This window comes from Equus quagga, chromosome 1 (genome assembly GCF_021613505.1).
Source record: "Equus quagga isolate Etosha38 chromosome 1, UCLA_HA_Equagga_1.0, whole genome shotgun sequence".
Taxonomy (NCBI): domain Eukaryota; kingdom Metazoa; phylum Chordata; class Mammalia; order Perissodactyla; family Equidae; genus Equus; species Equus quagga.
The window spans coordinates 116253280-116279704 of NC_060267.1; the positions used below are offsets into that span (position 1 = coordinate 116253280).

General features: G+C 34.0%; 1 protein-coding gene across 3 annotated transcripts in view; it reads right to left on the reverse strand.

The window, feature by feature from the left end:
- Positions 1–524: 524 nt before the first annotated feature.
- The window catches only part of PPP4R2 (protein phosphatase 4 regulatory subunit 2), a 49141-nt gene continuing 23240 nt past the window's right edge, over positions 525–26425 (reverse strand). For 2 of the 3 annotated variants that reach the window (XM_046667767.1, XM_046667772.1), the window contains exons 3-9: positions 16744–16914; positions 7444–7537; positions 5619–5656; positions 4684–4758; positions 4282–4425; positions 3298–3587; positions 525–3043 (exon numbers count right to left, since the gene is read on the reverse strand). In XM_046667767.1, the coding sequence (XP_046523723.1) occupies positions 2724–3043; positions 3298–3587; positions 4282–4425; positions 4684–4758; positions 5619–5656; positions 7444–7537; positions 16744–16914 (1132 nt within the window). In that variant the 3' untranslated portion in view covers positions 525–2723. Of the gene's footprint in view, positions 3044–3297; positions 3588–4281; positions 4426–4683; positions 4759–5618; positions 5657–7443; positions 7538–16743; positions 16915–19178; positions 19293–26425 lie in introns of those variants that run through there. The other variant, XM_046667776.1, reaches the window with a different exon arrangement.

The following is a 26425-nucleotide window of genomic DNA, read 5'->3' on the forward strand; positions in this document are numbered from 1 at the left end:
GTCTCACTTGCGTCATCAGCATTTCGAATTCTTTTTATATGCTGGGTTCAGAGTCTAGAGTCTAACAGGTAAACAATCTGCTCAAGGCCAAAAAGGAAAATAATATTTTTAATCACTGAGGTCGTGATTGTTCATTCAGATCTTCTAATATGACTCTGCTGATGTATGTTAACAAAATGTGCCTAAAATCAGCCTTTTAAAAAATTCACATCTCTTATCAGTTATCGTTAGAACTGACATTTTCCTGAAGCAAAGTCTCTATGAGTGCACCTATTCATACCTGCGTAAATTTACTTTCAAATGGGCATCACTATCTTCAACCAGCTCAACAAGGTTTCCCAGTTTAACTACAGAAGGGTTCCACCTATCCTAAAGAAGATATTCCATGAGCATTCTACAATTATCTGTATAAACAGCAACAAGTTTGATCTATGATCAACATATGAATAGCTAATAAATATTAAAACTATTAAACTATAGATTAAAATGCAGATCTCTCATAGAGTTAAGTGATGGCATTTTGGTACATTCACCATTATTGTACTTTATTTAATAAAGAAATACTTTTGCCCTTGCAAAAAGAGCAATTGCAAGTTTACAAATAAAACCACAGACCTTAAAGTCATGATGCTAAATCTTCAACTTATAACCAACAAAAGTAAATCGATTTGTTTACAAATGGTCCATGGCACAATTAAAATAAAAAATATCAAAAGGTCACAAGATCTGAAAGAAAAGGTTTATTGACAACAATTTCATAAATATTCTAAAGAAAATTTCAAAATTTCTAAACTTAAAATGTTTAAAATCTGTTCTCATTGGCAAAAATATCCCTCAACAAAGTCAAGTAATAGGTCACCAGAAATGAATGTCACATTTAAAATTTGCTTCATTTTAACATTTTTTGCAAAATTAAAAAAAAAATTTACAATGTGTGATTTTTCTCCCCTCTTGGGTACAATAAATCAATATTCAGTTTTTATTTCAACTATTAGACATATTCATAAATATATCATCCAGCTGCTGTGAACCTGGCAGTCAAGTCAGTCAGTAGTATATTACCCTACAAACATAAATGGAGCCAAATCATTTCTGTATTTTTAGTTATAGTAATTTAAGTAGTCAAAACAAAATGCAAAACTTGTGGTTGCCGCCCAAATCACCCCAAAGCATATGATACAGTGTCAGAAAATGTTTGCATCAGTTTTATAAGTTCATCTGTGTACTTCAGGTATCTGAAACTAAAAAAGGGATTCTATTTTGATAAAAATGTACTCAAATATTTCATAACATTAATATTTATTGCTTTATATGAATACTGTATTGAAAGCCCAAGCATTCAGTTTACACACAGAAATTATACAATTATATACCGCTTCACAAAGGCAGTGAACACATTACATTCTACAAAATCTACTTTACAGAAATTTAAAAATTCTAAATATCAAAAGGTACAGCTGAAGAAACAAGTATAAATTTGGCAGCCAGTAATTTTGACAGGGAAGTTGCAGCTTGCATGACTTTAAATATGTGAATTTGAAAATATTGAGTTTAGAGTAATCATTGTGCTTTGTGTTGATCTGAAAAATATAACACTGGCTGTCGAAGAAGCATGTTCAAAAATATTTAATTCACTTCAAAATGTCATACAAATTATGGTGGTTTCTATGGACCCTAAAGCTTCAGTCATTCAGCTCTGGTACATTACTAAAGTAATATATTAATCTTCCAGTACAGTGGTGTTTCATATCATTGACATTTGCATACTCTAGAATAATTTAGAAAGAAATGTGTAATATTCACAATGTTCAGAAAAGCAAGCGAAAGGTCAAGGACTCGCCCAGTTCTTCTGAGATGGTCTCACATCAGCTTTTATGAGCATTCATTCTACAAAACAGTAAGCTACATTTGAACACAATTTCCAAGATAAAGCACATTTTCTCATAAATAATGAAGTCTTTTTCTCAGGCACCTCAGAAGTATACAAAAGAATTTTAGTTTGAACAGATCTCTTGGAATGTGTTTAACCTGGTATTTCAACAGACTTAAGATTTCCAGGGTTTCACAAGGGCCAGATTTTATTTGAATTACTCAGAAGAGAAAGAAACTGTCTTCTGAAAGAGGTGAACTCAATCATTATCAATAGAAAAAGTATCCACTGTATTCATCTCTTATAGAAACAGAAAAATATAACATTTCCCCCCTTAGAATAATATATATATATGTATATATGACTTAAAGTTCCATTGTACATAGTCAAACAATAAAATCTGGAAACCAGCATGAAACCCTATAATTCACATGTTAAAATGTTGAAACTATGACCAAAATATGAAAACTGCTAGAGCTGTCAGAAAGGGACAAGACAAAAAGCTTTCTTGCATATATATCAACTAAACGTGATAATCTCCAAAAGGTTTTCAAAATTATAATTATTACCTTCCAGTTTAAAAACTTTAATTCTAAATTTAAAAAAAAAAAAATCTATACACAAACCACTGATTTGACCAGACCAAAAAAAAGTCAGCGGTAAGCAGGACCCAGAGGAGCTGATATTCACAGTTCTTACATGTACAACTCTTTCAGGATTTATCCCATAAAGTACTTTATTTTACAACCTGCTTCTCTTGTAAAACTAAAGGTCCACTTTATTACATAAAAGTTTTATACAGTGTAAAACCAGAACTGTATGTAAAATACTGCATCTAAATGTTTCTAAATAGTTAGTCTTGTTCCATTGGTTCATCTGTGACTTCTGTGGCTTCGTCATCATTTTCCATGGATGATTCTGAGAGAATCTCTCCAGTTTTACTGGAATTGGATCCTACTAATGCTTCTGTTTCATGGCAATCAGAACCACTACTTACAGAGCCTGTATTTTCACTACCTTCAGAACATAAATCTTTCTCAGCTTGAGTCAGATCAGATTCCTCCATTTGATTACTTTCCTCAGAAGTCTCTTCATTCACAGTTAAGGCATCATCAGATTCTTTTTCTTGATTTTTTCTTTCTGGGATCATTTCTCTTGATGTCATAAAAGACTCTAAAAATAAGCAAATGTTGTTGTAGTTAAATTTTATTTTCAAAATACCTCCACAGTTAAGTTTCATGAATTCTGATATTCTACAGTTCAAATCATATCCCCTGAAACTCAGCAGCAACTACATACAGGTAGGAGAAAAGCCCAACATCAGAATTATAAGGAGTTCCATTATGTTAAATTCTTTCACGCAAAAATGAAGTACAAGAATTTGAGGATCTCCTTACTCCACCCTTTTACAGATGGTCTCTAAATACCTTCTTCTTCCTCTTCATCCTCTTCTTCATCCTCTTCAGTACAGTGCTGCCTGGTACAACTACTTTCTTTATCTTTATCCTGAGATGAAGATGATGCTTCTGTTCCTTCTACCATAACTGAAGAAATTTCACTGGCAGATGTTTGACTGGCCATCTCTCTGACTTCACTTTCTTTGTCAAACCTGAGTCTTTTTACCTCGTGCCCCTCCGCTTCCACAGCATCTTCATCTGGATGTTTATTTTTTATAGGGCTCACTGAGGAACCTTCTGATTCAGATGTCGCAGAGTCACTGTAAATGTTTTTTTAAAGCGTCATTAATAAAATGGTTTTCTTCAACTTCTACATTCTCATTTTTAAGGTCTAAATTTTTTTAATTGTATTTCACTGTCAAAGTTAAATTGTAACATCTGGGCAAAGAAAAACACAAAAGAATAATTTTGAGGAAACGTCAACTGCTTAATGAATATTCTCCACTAGGACTAGTCAGCAAGTCATATGACCTTTCTGTTCAAATCATCAGTAAGTTAAATGTCCTTTTATAATAAAACAATAAGTCTTCCATATGGACATACATGGTCTTTCTTTAAGACTTTCTCTTTTTGAGATGGGATATAAGGTTTCTTTTTATGATCTACAATGAGAAATTACTTACAAAATTTCAACTCATTTACAAATAGCTTTTCCCTTTTCAAGTAACTTCCAAAAACCAGAAATTAAAGGTATCATGACAACTTTACTTTCTTAAGAGTCTACTATAAATAGGATCTCCCCAAATTAGCAATTTTAAGCCTTTTCTATATCCATCGTCAGCATGTACTAATGCTGCAAACAGAAGCCATAGCTCCTATAACCACAACAAAACCTTGTTCTATCCCTCAAAACAATTCTAAACTGTAAATGAGTGCTAAAAACCATCAATCAATGTTAACATTTTACAAAACATGAAAACATTTTCTGTTATTAAATATAAATCACATACAAACCTGTGATTTTTGTCCTCATTTTGCTCTAAGTTTGACTCTTTGCTGTCTGTGCTCTCAGGCAAGCCATTTGTTGTCATGGGGACTGACAAAGAAACCTTTGGTCGATTAAGTGGCCTAGGTGTTCCAGGCCCATTTATATTAGACCTACGGTAAGATAAATGAACATCATTTTCCCATTTTTGTAAAAAGTCATCCCTCCCAAGGTTGTTTACATGAACACATCACCGAAGTTTTTGCTGAAATTTTGACTTTCAGATCCGTGGGTTACTAAATTAACTAATTCTGTTTACTATATCCTATACACTCCTTAAAAATGTCCAATTTTTTAAAAAATCTATTGAACCTGCTACTCAAAATTAGGAAAATGCAAACTCTTAGGATATTAAAAATCAATAATCTCACCTCTCAGTATAACTTGGTGAATTTCCAGGAAACATAACACCATTCATTCGATTTAAACTATTAGAATTGTTTTTCCTATGAGCAAAGAATAAAACATTGTTATCGATGCTTTACTTCTTTAATTTTGATTAAGAATCACAAGTCTGTAAGATCTTTCACTCTCACAGAACCAAAGAAAATGACTTCTTTGAGAAATAACATAATTATGGAATTATCTCAGTATCTTATTCTTGAAAGAGTTCTAAAAACAATTTCACCGCTATTGTCTATGAAATCTGAGATATTTTAACCTTAAACCAATGTTTCTAAAGGGGGGGCAACAACTTTCTCACAACCACCCTTCCCCAACCCTGTATCCCCCGGGGACATTTGGCAAGTCTGAAGACATTTTTCAGGGCAAGAGAGGCACACTACTGGCATCCAGTGGGTAGAGGCGAGGACACTGCTAAACCTCCTGTAATTCTTTCCAGGATATCCACTCATAACAAAATGTCAACAGTGGCAAGGACTATGCCCTAAACTGACATCTTAACTTGCTACATAAATCTTGACAACTGGAAATACTTTTCCATCATGAAGAGGAACGTCATCAAGCAGCTTTCCAAACCTAGGAGTTATGCCCTAGAGATGCCCTGGAAAGGTACCTAGGATGGGATCCCAGGGCCCTGAGCGCTCCAACAGTACATGAATCCAACAATGTTAAGATTACAGTAAATCACCAATCTCTTTAATCCAAATCTCTTTACTACAAAAACATATAAGTAATATTACCAGTAATATTCTACTCTGGGGACTGGTTAATAGATTCACAAGTACTTATCAATGTTATCCCTTTTAATTACATATAAAATAAATGCAACCTATTTTAAGACTAACATATTAGAAACGATGTAATAAGTACAATATACCAGGAACAGAAAAATCTCAATACTTACTCTGAAGAAGGATAAACACAGCTAACAACCATCACATTCTGCAATAATGAAAATTGGTGATTTAATATGAGGAAAAGTACTACAACATAAAGTTGAATCATTTGTTTTAATTTCTTAAAAATCACCCTGATAGGTTAAGTTTCCATTTATTCCAATTTTACTAAAACTGAAAATAAAGGTTAAAAATGAAAACTTCCAATCAAACAAGAAAAACTAAAACAATAACAAAAGATCAAAATCTAATATCCTACTAAACCATTTATTTTTTTCCCAGTCTTATTTTTTTTACTCTAGTTAATCTGAAGCCTTCACATCATTATATGTAATAGAGTGGAACCATACTCTCTCATTTTAGATTGAATCATCGAGATATTTAGAGATTGTAGTATTTAGGCCAAGTATGATGGAGCAGTACCCAATCCAAGGCTTGATGTGTAGCAATATATACCCCAAGGAAAGAGACTCAAACCTTTTTTATAATATAATCATCCTGGTAAAAACTTTATTGTCAACAACCACTCAAAGTTTGCTGCGTGCCAGAGTAAGTGCTTTACATTTACTCCCCCTCACACCCTATTATTATCCACATTTTACAGATGAGGAAACTGAGACTTTGGGTTAAGTAACTGGTCCATGGTTATCCAACTATGAAACACTGCAGCCCTGATCTGAAGGCAGGGCCACCCCGATATGACTACTGTAACACTGCCTCTCCATCCAAAGGCCACCAAAGTGCACTTATTAAAGTCCCTGAGCTGAGAAATAAGTACTGATGAACCATCTCAATTCCTTGCCCTTCAGAAATCTCATTAAACTGAGGGCAGGGAAGCTCAGCAAAACATAGTAATCCAGCAAGGCCCTAAGGTCTACTGCAAATCACTAAATAGTTTGGATTCCTGCTCCAAGGGTAAAATAAATTGAATTTGAATTAGAACCTTAAAATGAACACTGGACTCTGTTTTAGGTTCAATCACCAGCTGAGAGAATTAGCAACCCATTGGTCCAATCTTGGTTCCCATGGGGCTCCTTCATTAGTTCTTCATTCCAGACAAGTAAACTTCTTACTTTTCATTCCCTCAAACACCTCAATGTCTTTGTTCACCACGTTGTTTCCTTTGTTCAGAATGCCCTTTCCTCATTACTAACATCCCCCTCACTCACAAAAAACCTAATGCTTCCCTCATTCTCTCTTTTTTTGCTGAGAAGTTTCACCCCAAGCTAACACCGATGGCCAATCTTTCTCTTTTTGTATGTTGAGCCGTCACCACAGCATGGTCACTGACAGATGAGTGGTGTAGCTCCATGCCTGGGAACTGAACCTGGGCCACTGAAGCAGAGTGCACTGAACTTAACCACTAGGCCACGGGGGCTGGCCCTCTCTCATTCTTAAATCTGACCCGTATCTCTCTCAGTATCTAATTTAAATGATGTGCATCAGTGTTTTACCAAAGTTTTGTCCCTCAATTCCAGAACCAAATAAGTGAATTCTGTGGGTTAACAAGTGTGCAAAACACTCTATTAAAGTTAAAATGTCAACTATAAAACTCCATAGAACCTTTAATAATATTGAGGTATACAATGAATTTCCAAGAAACAATAATCTGCTTTTCCCCAAACTTAACTGATCACAAGCCCTCCTCTGCCCCTCCTATTAAAATCTCTCCTTCAAACTTAGAACACAACTCGGAAAATAATTTAGGAAAAACTTCAGGTAGGCTGAGAAAACCTCTTTCAACAAAAGGTGCCTGAACCAGATCTTACTCAATGTTCTTCTCTGAAATCTATTATGCTAGGTTTAATATAATTCCAATGATAAAATAAATACCTTTTCTACTCCTCTGAGAAATTTGTCTGTTCCTGTATAGTTTCTCCTTGGATCTGTTAGCAATTCACATAGTCGCTGAATAGTAAAAGGGATACTGCAAAAGAATATAATTTTATAGTTTGAGGTCATTAATTATCAAGAGAATTAGCAACATTATTAAACTTGCTATTTAAAGCTTTATCTAGTCACCCATGTGTTAACCTATAAAAGGAAATGCTACAATAGGGGAATGAATGGCTGAGTCACTTAAAAACAGGCAACAGAATAAGCACACCTGTCTTTTTATTTAACAAGAAAACAATTTTCTCTTCCTTGCCTTAAAAATAAAAAAGAACATCAAAACTAACAAAAAGCTTCAAAACTGACCAAGAAAAAATTTCAACATTCTCAATTCTGAAGATTCAATTTTAAGTTTACAAGCGAAAGAATACAAATAATAATAAAGTTATTTTAATACAGAAACTTTTCCTCAAGTATTCTCTTGCATACAAAGACTTCTTTCCAGTGTTCAAATAAAACTACAAACACTTTGTTACTGGACAAAATAAGACAAATGATTCCAATGAAAAGTATTATAAATACGTCTTTGCTCCATAATTACAACTTTATATACAATCTACGTTTCATCAAACTTAAAATACTCACAACAAACATACTCAAAGCTCCTTACTTTCCCTTACTTTACCAAATACGTCAACCGTAATCAAATGTTCATTTGATGACAGCAAATACAAAAGTGACCTAAGCTGGAACTAAAATCATTTCATAAATATAAAAATGATCTCACATACTGTTAGCGTTCCTCAGAATTACAATCAGAACAGCAAACATGAGATTAGATAGGACAAATGCAGGTAAAAGTACAAACACAAACTTCAGACTAAGTATGTGCCATGCAATCTATTCTTCTTAGAAAGAGAATTACAAAGCCTGAAATTATCAGAGTTAGCATTCGCAAAGTTCTTTACTAGATTATAGGCAGTTTGACAAAACACTCTCCCCCCACACAAGGTAAAGCAGCTACTGAGTAACACTGCCAGGACTCAAACCTAGTTTCTCTAATTTCAAATCCTATGTTCTCCTTTCCACTATACCACACATATTAAAATCATAACTTTATTTTCTAATTGGAAAACCTACATTTAGTTCTTATATTCTTAGCATCAATATTATTATGTTCTTACAAAGTCAGTATAAGATTTATAACAAATTTTGAAAAGGTAAAAAGTAAATGTTATTCATATAAAAACAAACATTTTACTTATTTGAGAGACCAAGAATCAATCTTGAGAATTCTCAGGTAGCATCAAAACCTAAAAGTCAGAAAACTATCGTTCTGACAAAAGACTGGGCACTAACTAAAGATGAAATGTTTGCCTGATATCACAAATATCCAGACGCAGTTAGAAATACATAACTTCTTTGATGTTCATGACAGTTATAGGAAATTCCTTTGGGTTTCTGAGAAAAAATACTCTCTTCCTTGCTTTTGAAAATCTATTCAGAGTGAAGTATACTGTCAAAACTAAGAATTTTTTAAAATGGATGAGAGAAGCACAAGGCACGCTAACAACATTACTAACAGTGAAACAGTAAGCTAACACATCCGTTTTGTTCATTCCTATAGAGACAATTCATACTTGGAAACCCACAGCTAATATGCAAGACAGCTGTTAACTCCGTTGAAAAAAAAATTTAAGCACTTTTCCAAACTACATATATAATAAACAACATTACTTTCCAAATTGTCTTTGTTCATATTTGAAAGCTTCTTAAGGGCAGGATCTCTTCACATATATTATGTTCAATATGTAATTTATGTGAACAACGTGATTTCAGAGTATTAGTGGTGTACCTGCACCACAGCCCTTCTTCTCGCTCACTACTCTCCAAACCTTACACACACACACCACCTATGCTATTCCCTCATTAATTACCTCACAGTGATTCTGTAATTAAAAGTTTATAATTTATTCAAAAATAGCAGCTAGTGTTAAGAATATTCAAACAGTACCTAACGGGCAAATACTTAAACAGATATTGTCTACTTATGTCTCTTCCTCTAACTAAATTTCTTTCAAAAAACACCAAAAACTAGTATTTTCTCTTAAATTAAAATTACCTTTAAAAGATGAGTAACTTCTATTTAACAATGTTTACAGTATATGATTTGGCTAATTTTCTTTAGGAACTGTGCCAATTATTAACACTGTATGTGTTGGTGAAAATTAATACTGCTTTTAGGGGAAAAACTGTACTATGTTGCATAGCGTGTAACAGAAATAATAGCCAATGATAAAATCAGTTTACTTACTGTCTTAGACATTTTCAACAGCTTTTAAAGTCATTTTACCAAGTGTCCAATAGATGGCACTAAAATGTCACACAACACTTCCCTTCCTCAATGGACAGGCTAAAATTCATGAATAAAACATTACTGGTAAATAAAAGTAACCACTGAAAATACTAATATAATTTTGAGAACTGCATTAAAAGGTCTCTTTACAGTTTGTATTTTTTAACCTTTTATATAAATATGAGAACCTACTATAAAGCTAGAAAAACTTAATAGCCAAGCAGATAGACATGTAAATAATTACAAATACAAAAACAAATGCTAATAAAATTGTGTACACAGTGCTATAACAACAGAATAAACTATATGCCAGGGAAGCAAGCATGAAGCTTAATTTGAGGTAGGTCTTTAAAAGGAAGCATAAGAATAAATCAGATAAACAAATCCAACATGAAGCCCTGGTACAACTCTATGACAGTTTGCCTGCTATTACTCTTCCATTGGACACAGCACATAAAATAGTTTATTTAACTCCTGAAAATATTAAGGCTTTTTCCAATAAAAATGTGGCCAAAGACACATGTGCTAAGAAGAAAAAATGCATACCACCCACTCTCAATGAAAAGTCTGAACCAGAATCCCCAAATTTTGGAGAATGGAGGAAGGATGTTCATTAGCAGAGGTACACTGTAAAATAAATAACTTAGTAGAAAAGTATTCTTCGTTGTTTCAAATAAAATACATGCAGTTTACTCTGCAATATATTATCTTTTGTGCCCACAGAATAAGATGAAAAACTAAGATTATATAGGGAACTAAAAAAAGCTTTTTAAAAAGACATGCCTAGCTAGCATTAAAAAAAAAAAGTATACCTAGAAAATCCAATAAAACTTGGGAAAAAACAAAACCAAACCACATAATTAAGTAAAGCATCCAAAGGTTAACAGGTCCTTTCAAATGGTATTACTCAGAAACACTACAGAAAACTGTCAACCAGTCCACTTTTGTGTGTGTGTGTGTGAGGAAGGTTGTCCCTGAGCTAACATCTGTGCCCATCTCCCTCTATTTTGTTGTATGTGGGACAGCACCACAGCACTGCTTGATGAGCGGTCTGTAAGCCTACGTCCAGGATCCGAGCCTCTGAACTCTGGTCCGAAGCAGAGTGCGTGAACTTAGCCACCACGACGGCCCCTGTCAACGAGTCCACTTTTAATGTACAAATTATAGAGTAGTGTGGTTAAAAAAAAAAAACACTGGCTAGCCCACTGGGAGACCTTGCCCAAAGTGAATTTACCTCTTATGTCTTCACGTTCTTATCTAGAAAACAGGGATTCTGAAAGTACACTTCTCACATGTGTCATGAAGACTAAACATGACATAATATATAGAAACCACTTAACAGCACCTGAAATATTTTATAAAGTGTTCAATAAATCTTAGTTTCTACCTTCATCCTGATTCCATCTATTATTTAATGAGATTGTGGGGAGGCACAAACGCTCCAAAAACCAACTACAGAGAAACAAAATTAAAAAGTATCTTTGTCTCTAAAAATATTCCTTTTAATCCCAAGGAAAACAACTAACTCTGATTAAATAGGATCACACATTTTACATTAGTTATGTATCTTAATTTTACTGTACTCTGTCCCCATTTACTAGTTTAAAAAAAATTGTCAAATCTTATATATCTAAAAGCTATGGGAATTCAAATATCAAGAAAAGCTACTGAACACCAGAGAAAGACATCTAAGCATAAAATAGTAATTCAATGCTATTTTTTAAAAGACAGAAATTTTAAACACTAAAGTAAGCCCTAAAGGAATAATTTCCCACCATATTTTAATCTGAGATTAGACTATACTTTGACTAAAATTTATCTTAATCTGTCTAAATGTCTAATCAACAAAATGTGCAAATATTCTGAATATATAACCAAGGTATTCAGCTGGAAAAAAAAGCATTCAGAAAATAAAAAAAAGAAATGTACATTTCATTTACAGTCTAAGATTAAAAAAAATCAGATAAGTGACTACCTTATTCTGTATTGTATGTGCAATTTTCCTCATGAAAAAGATAACGGAATATAAAGTATAACACAGATCATTAGAGTAAAAAAACTAGAGAGATAATCATAAAATCAGACATCCTATTAAGAAAAATGCTAAAACAGCCAATTCACTTTTGTTTTATGCATAAAGATGTGCTTTACTACGTCTTCATTTTCTGACTATTAATGGCCACATTTATACTATGCCTTAGTTAACAGAATTACTGAAGTCAGACCTGAACTTTTTAGGTGGAAACTAACTTAAATGTCTCTCAGTTATCCAAGGCTGAACGGGTTCCGTTTTGTTTGCTCTTATGAACTGCGAAAGCCAGAAATACCACTGCAATCTGTGATATTACCTTTAAAGCAGTGTGCTCTTTCTGTACACAGGCTTTGACATTTGCATAAATATACACATATATAAATATTCATATGTGTGTATTTTATACCTCAAATCAAACGTCAGAAATTCTGAATCAAATGTCAGAAATTCTGGGATCTACTGAAAATGTCATTGTGAAATGACAAGTATAAAAAATTAAGAAAATGAAGAATTAGCCTCTTTCAATAACTGTAACTAACCTAGTTTTAAACTAATATAAGTAAACTAATATCTGTGTCATTCCCCATTCCAAAATAAACCTACAACGATTGTCAATGCTTTTAATCAAGTTAACTATCTTGCATAGTGCCTAGAGTAGTCTGAATTATTTTACTTGCATCAAATAAAAATGTCAAGAAAAAATTAGATTTCTGCTAGTTCCTATCTTTCAATTTTAAAAATTTTATTAGAACATCACACCAAGCCATATGAGGAGACGAGACAAGGAGGGGAGTAGAGTAGGAGGAAAGGCTACTCAATAATTCTGATTCTCAACTAGTTATGCTAAGAGAAGAAAAGGGAGTGAAGAAAACAGAAATAAATACATTTTAACTAATAGATTCAATACACCCAACAAACAGTGACACAAATACTTAACAAAAAATGCAAAACCTCTATTTTTCCCAACCAACCAAGGAGCAGAAAATCCAGCAAGCAATAAAATAGTTGAGAGAAAAGAGAACTAAGTAACAAAAGGCTAGAACCCACTCTCTTATCCCTGAATAATGGCGAACCAACACAAAATCAAAAAAGGAGCATGTGTTTTATATTTACAATCCAGATTTAAGAGTATAAAAATCTCATCTATGACCTTTAAAACAAGTATGAAGAGGCAAGCTCTCAGGTGCAGAAACTTACGAGACATGTCCGTGTGCATGAACACACATATAAAACAATCATGTGAAAGTTTTCAGGACTACGCAAAATCTGGTTAATCATGTATATTAAAATAACTTCAGAGTAAAAAATGCAACAGTCAGAAAGACTATCAAGCCAAAAGATGATAAGCACTCCTCAGTTGTGACTATACCTGCCTAAGAGATGATTTAACAAAGATTTTTAGTTATTAAATGGTTGTGCACTTTTTCCAGACTCCCTCACAAATAAACAGCCATGTTATTTTAGTGCTACCCACACTAAGTGAAACGTGCTGCTTATTTTAGAGGGGTCTTAGGTCTAACACCACCATCAAAGGAGGGGCAAGACTTAAGTGATTTATACTTTTACAGTATTCTTCCATTCTAAGTAATTCAGAGGACACAAAAAAGTCTTTTTAAAACTACTAGGAATGTAAGTTACATTCTCTGTACCCTTCAAAATTCCCTCTTTGTGTCCCATTATAGGAATTAATTTCTAGCTACTTGCAGTTTCTAAATTATATTCATGGTGTCTATGATAGGAAGAGGATTTTCATAAATAGCCTTGGTTTGAGTAAGCCCATAGATTCTTGTTCATTATAAGCCCAAGCAGAGGGCACAAAACGGCAACAAATATCTTTTAATCCATCATCTCATTTAAGTTTCTGATTTTGTTAGTTTTAATTTTTGGTGTTTCTCATCTAAGAAACTGTAACTTCAGTTCTGGAGAGTAGCTATAATCAATCCATCTTCTCCTATAAAATTTTAAAGTCCAAAAGTAATTTTAAAAGGACAAGAAAATATAACTAACTAAATTTAGAAAAAAGAATTTAAGCATTTGACTATGTAATTGTATGTACCATGCCCTGTTAAACAAAATATAGGCACAGAAGCGTGCTCTTCTTCCTTTCACTCACTTATTCAGTACTTGTTTGTTTGAGAACCCTGTGTTCGGGCATTCACTGCTCTAGGCTTGTTTGGAAAAGACAGTTACCCCTACTCTCCAGAATCTTACAGCTCAGGAAATAAGCAAACAAGTGAATGGACAATTTCCGCTTCAAGGAGGAAAAATGTGTATGATGACAATATACTAGAATAATTTTAGAAAATGAATAACCTTTTTTCATGGCAAAATACTATGCAGCATTTAACACAGAGCAAATTAAAAGCAAAACCAAAACAACAAAATAAACTTACCAATTAGAAAATCGCCAAAAGATAAGAAAAACGAAAAAAGGATATGAAATCACAATTCATACAAGAGCCAATAAGGACAGAGAAAGATGTTCAATTTCACTTGCAATCAAAGAAAAAAATCCATGCACATACACACAAAAATACTGAAGAATTACACAAACTGCACTTACATACACACAAAAGCATAAATGACCACATTTTGTGAGGTCAATTTGGAAGTATCAATAAAAATTTTAAGTGTGCATACACTCTAATCTAGCAATTCCATTTCTACAAGTTAAAAAAAGGGGAAACAATCGATACATATAATCAATACATAACATTCATCAACACAAAAAGGTATGTACAAGGATGTCCACTACAAGCACTACTTGTAACAGCCAAAAAAATCAATGCCTACCACCAACGGGGATGGGGTAAAATGAATTACAACCTGCTCATATAATAGAAAATAATGCAGCCATTTCAAATAAATAGACAAACAAAAGAAAAGCCGTAAATATACTGATATAGAGAAGATTCCAAAACTCTTCTAAAAGGAAAATACAACTAGCATGTAATGTGATCCTACTTTGATTCTTTCCTTTATGTACTCCTATAACATTTGGGGCTCTCCTTAAAACTATGAACATATATCACTTTTGTAATTTAAAAGATGATCTAATACAAATAGTGGGAGAGGTATACTAGAAAGGACAGACACTCAAACTGGTTGAAAAAGAAAAAAATGCCACTTCTACCCACGCCTCCTAGGAAAACTTTTTTTAAAAACAACTACTAGTTTATGTATATTCAAAACATGAAATTGAAAAAGATCACAGACGTGTTTCAATGTACCAATATATAATACAAAAAAGGTTAAATTTAAAAATGAAAAATATTAACGTATCCCTGATAAAGACTTGCATTCTACCTGATTAGGGAAGATGATTTATAAACTGCCACTTTGAAAACTCAAATTTAAAAAATACAAGTTCAAAATACTGATGGTTCAAGATAAAAAAATGTTTTAAAAGCAATTATGTTTAAGTATGTTTAGACATTTAATGATTGTTCAGGTTATTTTGAGAAGGTCAATTAACCTGTTTTACAGATTAAGAAATTAGAAATTTATATTTATTAAATAACCTACATATCTGTGTCTAATCCAACTTAATTTTAAAGAACTGAAAACGGTATTACCAATTTAGAATCATAAGTAAATTAGCGTAACATTCACAAGCAGTGGTATAATCTGACCTATTTCACCTTAACTCTCATTTTTAAATGGTAGCCATAATTTATTGAAATAAAAGATGAGTCACCATAATACCTAAGTACTATCTATCTACGCACTATTTATAAATATCCTCTTCTCCTGGACACATTCAGTTCAATAGTAAATCTTATGCAACATACTTCTAATACATAGCATGTGACTTCTGGGTATGCACTTAAAAAAATTAAATAGTAATAATAAGGAAATACATGCATATGGTTAAATAATTTTCAACAGTACAACAGGGTACACAGTGAAAGTAAGTCTGGTGCTCATCCCAAATCCTCAGGGGTAACTATAATTGATGAACCTCAAAGATAAAGCTGTAATTTCTACACCCCCTCCCAAAATATTTTAGTAACAGACCTGAAACCAAAGCACAGGGATTTGATGTTTTAAGCAAAATGCCTAAACTTAAAAACAGGGGAACAAGACAAATAACAAAGAGTTGACTGAATTATATTATCTTGCTGCAAATCCTATGTGATTAAACATCTGAAGAAGAGACTATTTATGCTATCTAAAAATACTCACAAGTGAAACCCCTTCAAATAAAATCTGCCCCAGATATGAATTCACAGTTAACATATCCACAATTCACTAAATTTGGTATTGTCACCCCACACTCCGAAGTGTTAACGCCAAACTAAACACTGAACAATTCAACTTCACCAATATTACTTCTCTTCAAGAAACGAAACCCTAAAAATACAACATTCTAAAAAGAAAGTATTTAAAATGACACAGAATATGAGACACAGCAACATTTTTTAAAAGATGAGTTTTATTTTAGTGCAGAGTATCTTTTTCAGTGCAATGTTTTACAAAGGGCTAAAAATGTTACTTTTTGGTGAAGGACTCAAAAAAAATTTTTTAAATAAGAAATCACCAAGTAGCATACTTTCATAAATTGTCTTTTTTCATTTTAAAAGAAATATGACTTATCTCAAATGATTTACATGTTCTATACAAAGAATAAGAATTTACAATACCAGATATAAAACGGAAAGAAAAAACATTAAAATATTTCCTGATAAATGAACATTTCCACTGTCATACTCACGTAAAATCTGAATGCCAACAGTTGTAAATATTTTAAATACGTGTAAGCTGAAAATCAGTAACTACTATACATGTTACTAGAAAGACAGAATTTATTCTAATGGATAATCAGTTATCAAACAACCAAACACATTAAGACAAAGAAAAATCTGTAATGTTCTGCTAAAAATTAAACCTTAAAATAGTATTAAGTGCATACCCATTAAATCCAGTGACAATTTTCAGTATTCTTTCCTTCATTTCATCAAAGGGAATATATTCGACATTAGGGTTGGGAGGACCTCTTGGTTCCGGAGCTGAAGTTCTGAAATCATCCATCACTTTCTCCAGTTTGAAAATAAAATAGCCTTTAAATTGGGACCACTGAATCCTACAAGCAAAAAATTAAAAAAATATAATACCATGTAGCTTTACAATTCTTGAACACAAAGCACAGATACAGAATTTACTATGACTAATGCTAACAGAAATTAAGATCTGTCTAAGTAGTAGTAAGAATAAGTCTTTGTTCAGTAGCACACACCATGCCTCATCAATCTGATTCACAAAATCCGATCTGGTTCCATCCAATTCTCCCAACTCTTGACCCAAACAAAATCCAAAACCCTGACAAAAAACTTTAAAATAAGCTATTTCCAGCTGAAAGTCTATTATGTGCTAAGCCCTATTCTTAGCACTTTTAAAACATTTCATTTCGACTCTATCCCTCAACCTAACTAGGGAGATGTTACTAGCCAATTTTAAAAAGCTTATTAGAAACTGGCCCAAGTTCACACTTAGAACTTTAAGTGGACAGTCAGAATGACTCCATACCCTAAGTTCTTAACACAGAAGCTATAATGCTTACAAAGACTAGTAAAGGTTTCTTGTCTTCTATCTGTTAAATAGCAAAACAAAGTTAATTTCTCCTTTATTCTTTTGCTTTCAGCTATTACTTTCAAGATCTTTTGTCCTTTAAAAGGTATATATCATAGGTTCTAACCAAGAGGTATCTGCAAAGTAAAAACATAAATTTAATGGGGCTGATCATTCACACAAGGTTTATAAAACACAACCTTCAAAAGACAGCTATTTGAACCAGCAGACAAAGTATCATAGAATTCAGTCAATCACATCACTGGAACAAACAAAAACAAGTAAATTTAATCTCAACATTGAATTAAGTGAGTGAAGGACTGGCAAAAATAAGAACATACTGTGAATTGCTTACACAAAAATCACGAAAATGTTTTTTAAGAACTAATTTTAAAATACAAATTATAAGCTCAGAAAACCTCTATAAGTGGGGTCCCAATCAAGAGAACATTTCTTTTGCATTATTATACCATATCATAGTACATTTTATTGATTAATTGAGCAAACATTAAAATATATCAGTGGAGGAAAGAGCCCAGAAACAGACCCACGCATAAACTGAAACTTAGTATATGGGAAAGGACAAGACTATTAAGTAAACAGTCTGAGAAATGATAGGACTACTATAAAATTTTACTGGAGTTCAAAACTTAAAGGGCTGTCTTTTTTTCTCTTTGCTGGTTATACCAATAGCACAGTCACTACAAAAAATTAGAAATTAGAGAAAGATAGAAACAAAATAAAAATTGTCCATAGTCTACCCAGTGATCATCACTGAAGTATATTTTAGTGTATTTTTTGCTAATTTTATTCTATTCTACTTATTTACTAAAATTTGGTATCCTAGTCTATTATCCCTTTGTTTCTCCACCTTATTCACCATGGGTATCCTTAGGGGACAAACAGCATTTGAAAGTAAGACTTAATTTGCATCATATGGTTGCATCATTATTTAACAGCCACTATTAAAAAACAATAATAATAACTCAGGTTTGCTTTCAGCTCATTACAATTAAAAATAATTGTGGTTAATATCCTAATAATAAACTTTGTAATAATAAACTTTATTATCCTAGGATAGATTTCTCTAAGTGGAATTATTGAGTCAAAAGTTTGAAGTATCAAGACTTTTGATCAACACTTTTAAAAGCCCCTCAGAAATGCTGTACCACATTATAGCGCCATCAGTATAGAAACACCTGTTTCATTCGAGTATCATCATCTTTCAAAACTTCTGTCAATTTGATAGAAAAATTTTAATTTGCATTTCATTTATTGCTAGTAAAGCTGAATATTTTAACATGTTTACTAGCCACAAGACATTTCTTTTGTGTGTAAGTCCTAATGCATGCCTCATCCTGGAGTTCCTCAACTTCGGCACCACTAACACTGTGAGTTAGATCACTGTCTCCCATAGGGGGCTGTCCTGTGTACTGAAGGATGTTGAGCAGCATCTCTGGCCTCTAAACACTAGAAGTCAGTAGCACCCAACCCCCACTCCCAAAAGTTGTGACCACAATAAATGTCTCCAAACGCTGCCAAATGTTCCCTCAGAGACAAAAACTGTCCCCAGTCAAGAACGACTACCCCCGCCCCCTTAAACTGGTCTTTTTTCTTACTCTCATGGCATTACGGAAAAAGTAAATCATGTGACATAAGTAGGAACATAACTTTTAGATTCTCATTTTGTACTGACTGCTTCAAAAATAAAAATTGCTTTTATATCAATGTTAAAGTGACGCTAAAGAGTTTGTCTAATCGCTCCTATCATGAAATTACCTTTGAAATGTTACACATTTTCTTGTTCAGAAACTCATATCTGAAGACTGCATGGTACCTGCTCCAAAGCAATGAAGTTCTGACACAAATTCTGAAGGGAAAAGTATTTGCCACTGAAAGTAAATTTTTCAAAAGGATCCAATCAGATGCAAAAGAAAGTCTCAACAGGTAACACAAACATTCAGATAATACTTCAGTGCAAACTTGGGTTTCTCTTCTGGCAAGCTGTATATTCATGATAAAGATTCTAATATGTCTAAAGATTCAAGTTACTTTCCTCCACTCTCCCACCTCTCCCTTCCAATTAAAAAGAAAGTTCAAGAAATAGTGTGTTCTGGTTAACCTGATTTATGCTTAATTCTTAGCTAACCTTTGACCCCTTGTTGAGAATCTTTCAAAAGTTTATTAATAGACCAACACTGACCCTTTCCCTTCCACACAGGCAGCTGTACCAAACAAAGATAACACCTCTAACAACATGGCTCAGGCTTATACAGCCAATTCAGAATTCAGGGAGTACTGGGTTTTTTAAATAGCACTAGCTTAATGGCTGCGGTGGATCTACTCTCCTCATCACTTCTACCACTGCTGCTATCACTTCCTCCACAGTCCATTAGATACCAATTCCAAACTGCCATCGACAGGGATTTGTCCACTCTTTCACTCCCACATTTGCCAGAGCATAGGTAGGCCCTGGGCTCATTTTTCATTCTACCAACTCACACTATAACATTAGGATCAACAGCAGTTAGAAAACCCAGGAGAAATATAAGACATTGATCCCTGACTTCCTTGACTAACAAAACTGGTTTGGAAAACAAGATATACAGACAATAAACAAACAAAAATAAGACATCATAAACCACAGAGATTTTAATGATGGTACAACAGAACCTAGAGAAAAGAAACATGAAACGTAGGGTTAGAGCCATTAAGAAAAAGTTTCAGGACAAAGTGGGACTTTAAGCTTGACCTTAAAGGATCAGTAGAGTATGGAAAAAGGAAGTAGAAAGGTATAGGATTTAAAGATAGAAGGAGTTTAACATACACAAAAGAATTTCTCAAACCCAGCACTACTGACATTTTGGGCTAGAGAGTTCTCTGTTGTGGTGAGCTGTCCTGTGGACTGCAGGATATTTAGCAACATCCCTGGCCTCTACCATTTGATGCCAGTAGCACCCCCACCCAAAGCGGCGACGACCAAAAATGTCTCCAGACACTGCCAAATGAATCCTGGGGGGAGGAAACTGCACTCCCCCACCCTCCAAAACACTGCAATAAGAGATCCCTTTTGTTGAGGATTACATTGGTTCCTGAAAAATAATAAGGCTGGGAAAACCAAAGTCTCACAAAACTTGAAGAGTAAAATCACAGGCACATATATTGTGTATATATAGATTTTTTTTTAAGAGGAGGAAGAGAAATTCTAAAATGAAGACAAAAATAAGTACAAAAATAAATGTACTCAGCATTAAAACCTATCTCATGAATCACTTCTGGTCATACAAGAAAATGTGCTGTGGAAATCTGACCTAGAATTTTTTTCTCGGGTGTAGTCTTCTGTGTATTGACAAAGGTGGAAGAAAAACATGAAACACCAACGAAAAAACCCTTTCTACACTGACCCACAGACCAACTCATGTGGTGCAAAGCAAACAATAATTGCTTAGGTTTTTCTCTAAGGTTGAACCGTACATACGTAAATGATTAAGGCTTTACAATTTGTTTTTGAAATATAAAAATGAGTTGACGCAGCCACAGATGGTGAGAGATTACTATACACTTCACTACACAGGTTTCATCCTGGAGAATCTTGAGTTTGAAGGTGAGACTCAAAGTGCATTTAACACTGTAGTGTTTGCAATATTGGCTTTTAGTAGTCTGGTATGTTATCTATTTTGTTCTATTTTATACAGATTATTTTTACTGGTGTTTTGAAGTATGTCCTACAGTTCCATGCTACTTTAAAATCACAAATAAAAGGTAGAATTATTTAGAAAGCCTTTTTCTATATCTACACATTCTCAAAAGGAAGAAAAAAATCATAATTAAAACCCAGCACCTACTGCAAGAACAATTTGTACTCTGGTCTAAGAACTGTCTGAACATGTGGAAAATGAACACGTCAACACTTCTGAAATGGATAGCCCTTCCTGGAAATCTCCATCTACATATGATGAAACTAAGAGGATACACTGGAATTTTCTTTTTAACTGGAAATGTTTTTAAAATGACAAAACTGACAAGCCCACAGCTAACATCCTACTCAGTGGTGAAAAGCTAAAAGCTTTTCCTCTAAAATCATGAAGAAGACACGGATGCCCACTCTCGCTTTTATTCCACATAGTACTGGTAGTCCTAGCCAGAGCTATCAGGCAAGAAAAAGAAACAAAAGGCAACCAAGTCAGAAGAGTAGAGTATAACTGTCTCTACTTATAGATAACATGATATTATCTATAGAAAACCTCAAAGACTCCACCAAAAATCTCTCAGAACTAATAAAACAAAAGTAAAATTGCAGGATATAAAATCAAGGTACAGAATTCAGTTGTGTGTCTACACACTAACAACAAACTACTGGAAAAAGAAATTAAGAAAACAATCCCATTTTCAACAGCATCAAAAAGAATTAAAATACTTAGGAATAAATTTAACCAAAGAAGTAAAAGATCAATATACTGAAAACTAAGACAGTGATGAAACACACAAATAAATGGAAAGATATTCATGCTCATGAACTGGAAAAACTTCACAAACTACCCAAAGCAACCTACAGACTGAATATAATCCCTATCAAAATTCCAATGGCATACTTCACAGAAACAGAAAAAACAATCCTAAATTTGTACAGAACCAGAGAAGACTCTAAATAGCCAAAGCAATCTAGAGAAAGAAGAACAAAACTGGAAGCATCACACTTTATTTCAAACTATCTAACAAAGCTATAGTAATCAAACCTGTACGGTATTGGCATAAAACCAGACACAGAGATCAATGGAAGAGAAAAGAGCCTAGAAACAAACTCATGCATATGTGGACAATTAATTTTTGACAAGGGAGCTAAGAATATACAATGGGGAAAAGAGAGTCTCTCCAGTAAATGGTGCTAGGAAAACTGGACAGCTACATGCAAAACAATAAAACTGCACACTATCTTATATCATACACAAAAATCAACTCAAAATAGAATAAAGAGTTGAAAGTGAGACCTGAAACCATATAACTCCTAGAAAAAACCATAGAAAGTAAGCCCCTTGACATTGGTCTTAGCAATGATTTTTTGGATTTGACACCAAAAGCAAAGGCAATAAAATGTCCAAAGACTAAATGACCAGAGCTCAAAGAAAATGGAGGATAAGAAATCAACAATTGTTTTAAATCAAAAACATTTCCCAAAACAGATAATACCCATTGGCAAGAATGTGGAGAAACTAGAACCCTTACGTCTTGCTAGTGGGACTGTAAAATGGTGCAGCCACTGTGGAAAACAGTTCCTCAAAAAGTTAAACACAGAACTACCCCAAGATTCAGCAATTCTACTCCTAGGTACATACCTGAAAGAAGTGAAAGCAGGGACTCAAACTGATACGTGAACCAATGTTCATATAGCAGCACTATTCACAACAGTCAAAAGTGGAAACAACCCAAATGTCCACTAAGAGATAAATGGACAAACAAATGTAGTGTGTGTATACACACACACACACACACACACAATGGAGTATTATTTGGCTTTAAAAAGGAAATTGACATTTCCTCGGCTCCAAGGTTCACGTGTGCTACAACACTGGTGAACCTTGAAAACATTATGCTAAGTCAAATAAGCCAGATAAAAAAGAAAAGATATTGTATGATTCCACTTATATGAGGTATTGAGAACAGTCAAATTCAGAGAGAGAAAGAAGAATGGCAGCTGCCAGGGGCTGGAGGGAGGTGAGAATGGGGAGTTATTGTTCTGCTTGTGATGACAAAAAAGTTCTGGAATGGACAGTGGGGATGGTTGCACAACACTGTCAATATACTTAATGCCACTGAATTGCACACTAGGAAATCGTTATATGTCAATTATATCTTGATAAAGCTGGGGAAAAAATGGTTAAAACTATAAATTTTATGTTATGTATGTTTTACCACAGTAAAAATAAGTAAAAATTCCCAGAATTAAAAGATACTAGTTTTCAAAGTTAGACAGCTCATATAGGTTGTTGAGAGTGGCCAACACAGGGGCTAACACAGAGACGAAGCAATGCACATCAAAGTAAAATTGCATGATTTTGGAATCAAAGAGAAGATCCTACAGAATTCCAGAGATATAAAACAGGTCACATACAAATAGGGCTTCAGACTTATCAACAACACTGATAAGAAACCAATGGAAAAATGCCTTCAAAATTCAAAGACACAACTGTTTCCAACCTAGAATTTTATATCCCAACTATTCATTTAATTGTGTGAGTAGAATAAAACACATTTCAGACGTTGAAAGTATATTCGCTACTATGCATTCTCCTGCCACCAAAACAATCAAGTAAACCAAGAAAGAGCATGACATGTTATCTAATAAACTGATGACCCCAAGAAAAGAGAGTGCATTTCAGAATGATGATAAAGGCAGCTTCCAAGAAGGTAGGATTAAGGCAAGTCTAGAGAGTGACCAGTCCAGAATGGAGCAGTTAAGAAGGCTTCAAAAGACACTTTTTTAAAACATGAAATTGGTAAAGAACCCAATATAATTCAATATACTACAATGAGATCTAAATAACTAAAGTTTGGGGCTGAATTAGTCATAAGTACGTAGAAAATTAAACAAAAAATAGCATTCACAGAGATAATGCATATAACAAATGTTGAGCTGACCAAAAGTTCAACATAATTTTCTATTAGGGAAACTGGGCAATGGAAGTGGGAGGTACGTATAGAGTGAGAAGGAGCAGGTAAAAGAAACTAAATCTTCACTGTTACTAGTAAATCAATAATTAACTCCAAAAATTTAAATAAAAAAAAAACATTTTAAGACTGTAACATAGAAACAGGAAGATAAACTCCAAAAGAAACAATGATTTTAAAGTGGTTGTCTCTAGGGAGTAGGAAATGGAAGAAAGCACACAACATAAGACTTTTGTTACCTTTGGCGTATTAATAAACTCACTAAATCTTGTGCATGTAAAATTTGATAAAAATACAAACAAAAAGGTTAAAAAAAAACTATTTTAAAAGAACTGGATGGGGCTAGAATCTGGAAGCTTGAGTTCAAATTTCAGTTCAGCCACTTGTATTTCATTTGTATGACCTGAGACAAATAACGCTAGCCTCCCCTTGTTTCCACATCTGTAAAATGAGGGTAACAGTGTCTACTTCAAGGAACTGCTGTGAGGATTAATATTAACGTAAGCAGAGTGCTTAGGAAAGTGACTGACACCTAGAAAGCACCCAATGGTTGTTTTTCCTCAAGAAACTCAAGATGAGGAGAACATCTGAGTAATATAGTAGAGCTATGCAGAGAGCTTTCCAGATGAGTACAGCATCTTGAGATGGAATCAGTAAGAAAGGACTGGAATAGTGAGAAAGACCTCTGCTGGGCCATAATAAAATGGTTGGGCTTATTTTATGCACTGTCACACAACAGATAAATAGCAACTTGAGGCAATCTCTGGCCTAAGAATACCTCTAGAGACTCTCTAAATTATTCCCTTCTATTAGAGAGAGGAGAAACTTCTTTACCCAATATCCCCCTTCTTCGCTCTACACTACTATTTCACAAAACTATTTCCTTTAAAAAAAAAAAAAAAAAGTAAAATTTTCCGCTAACAGATAAGAAGACAGAATAGGGAAAAAACCCTATACATCACCTAACTTTGTCAAAAGATAGTTGTATTTGTACAGTTCCTGACAAGCTAGAAGATATCTACACATACTGCACTAACTCCAAAAGTTCTGACTCCTCCAGGATCTCCAATCCGTTGATCCTACCACTTTTACTGCCTCCTAACCCCTTTGATATTCTCTCCCTTCATTATCCAGCTTAAATTATAATTAATAATTAATCATCACAATTACCACCTTGCATACAGTTGATTCTCTAGTCTCTCTCTGGCTTCACTGTACTAAAAAAATCAAGTTCACTGGTTAAATGCAATCTCACCAAATCTACGCCTATTCGGCAGTGCACATGGGGATGAACACAAGGTTAGAGAAAAATGCACAACCATGCTGACTGGTCTCAAGTACCCTATTAATGCTGCCAGATTCTATTTCCCTAGTGTACTCACTCTCAGACTCTTCTAGATAACGATTTCATATCTTCCTTCTCCTCAAACTCCCAGTGTGTTCTCCCTCGCCCTCACCTTCAATGCCCTTGCCTGCTGTTTCACTTGGAAAACTGAAGCAACAGAGGGGGAATTTCCAGAGTCTCACCAAATTTATCCACCTACTAGCATGTTCACGTACACACTCTGAATTCCCACTTGTTATCATAAATGAACTGCCCATTCTCTCATCTATTTACATACCAAATTCTCTATTTGTGCGTCTGCTCGAGAGCATCACTTGTGTAATTCTCCCCTTCCATCCACTACCTCTACATCAACTGTTTAATCTCTAAACGGATCATCCCCACTACCATATAAATAAGGTCGTATTTCTCCCATCTCAAAAAATTTTTCTTTCCTCCACTTAACCTCCCAGCTCCCACATCACTTATTTGCTCTCTTTTGAGGGAAAATTCCTTGAAGTTGTCTCCCTTCCATTATCTCTCAAACCCACTCCAATGAAGCTTTCAGCCCCACCACTAAAACTAATCTGCTCTTATCAAGGTCATCAGTGACCTCAGTATTGCTAAATCCAATGGCCAAGTCTCACGCCTCAGTTAAGTGCCCTAAAAAGAGTATTTTACACAGTTGATGGTTTCTTCTTAATTATTTTCTTAGTTTTTTTTTTTTATCTCACTGGTCTTTCCTGCTCATTTTCCTTTTCTGGTTCCCCAAACTGCTTAATGCTAAAGTAACCCAAAGTTCAGCCTCTCTGTCTTCTCTATCTACACCTGGTGATCTTATCCAGTCTGGAGATTTTAAATACATACTACGTATATGCCAATTTTATCTCCTCATCCCCACATTCATCCATTCAAGCACTCTCTCCACATCAACATAATATCCAGCATGTCTAAAACTGAACTCCTGATCTTACCCCGACAGTTGCTCCTCTGACAGCCTTTCCCATTTCAGGTGTGATGAAATTTCATCCTAGCT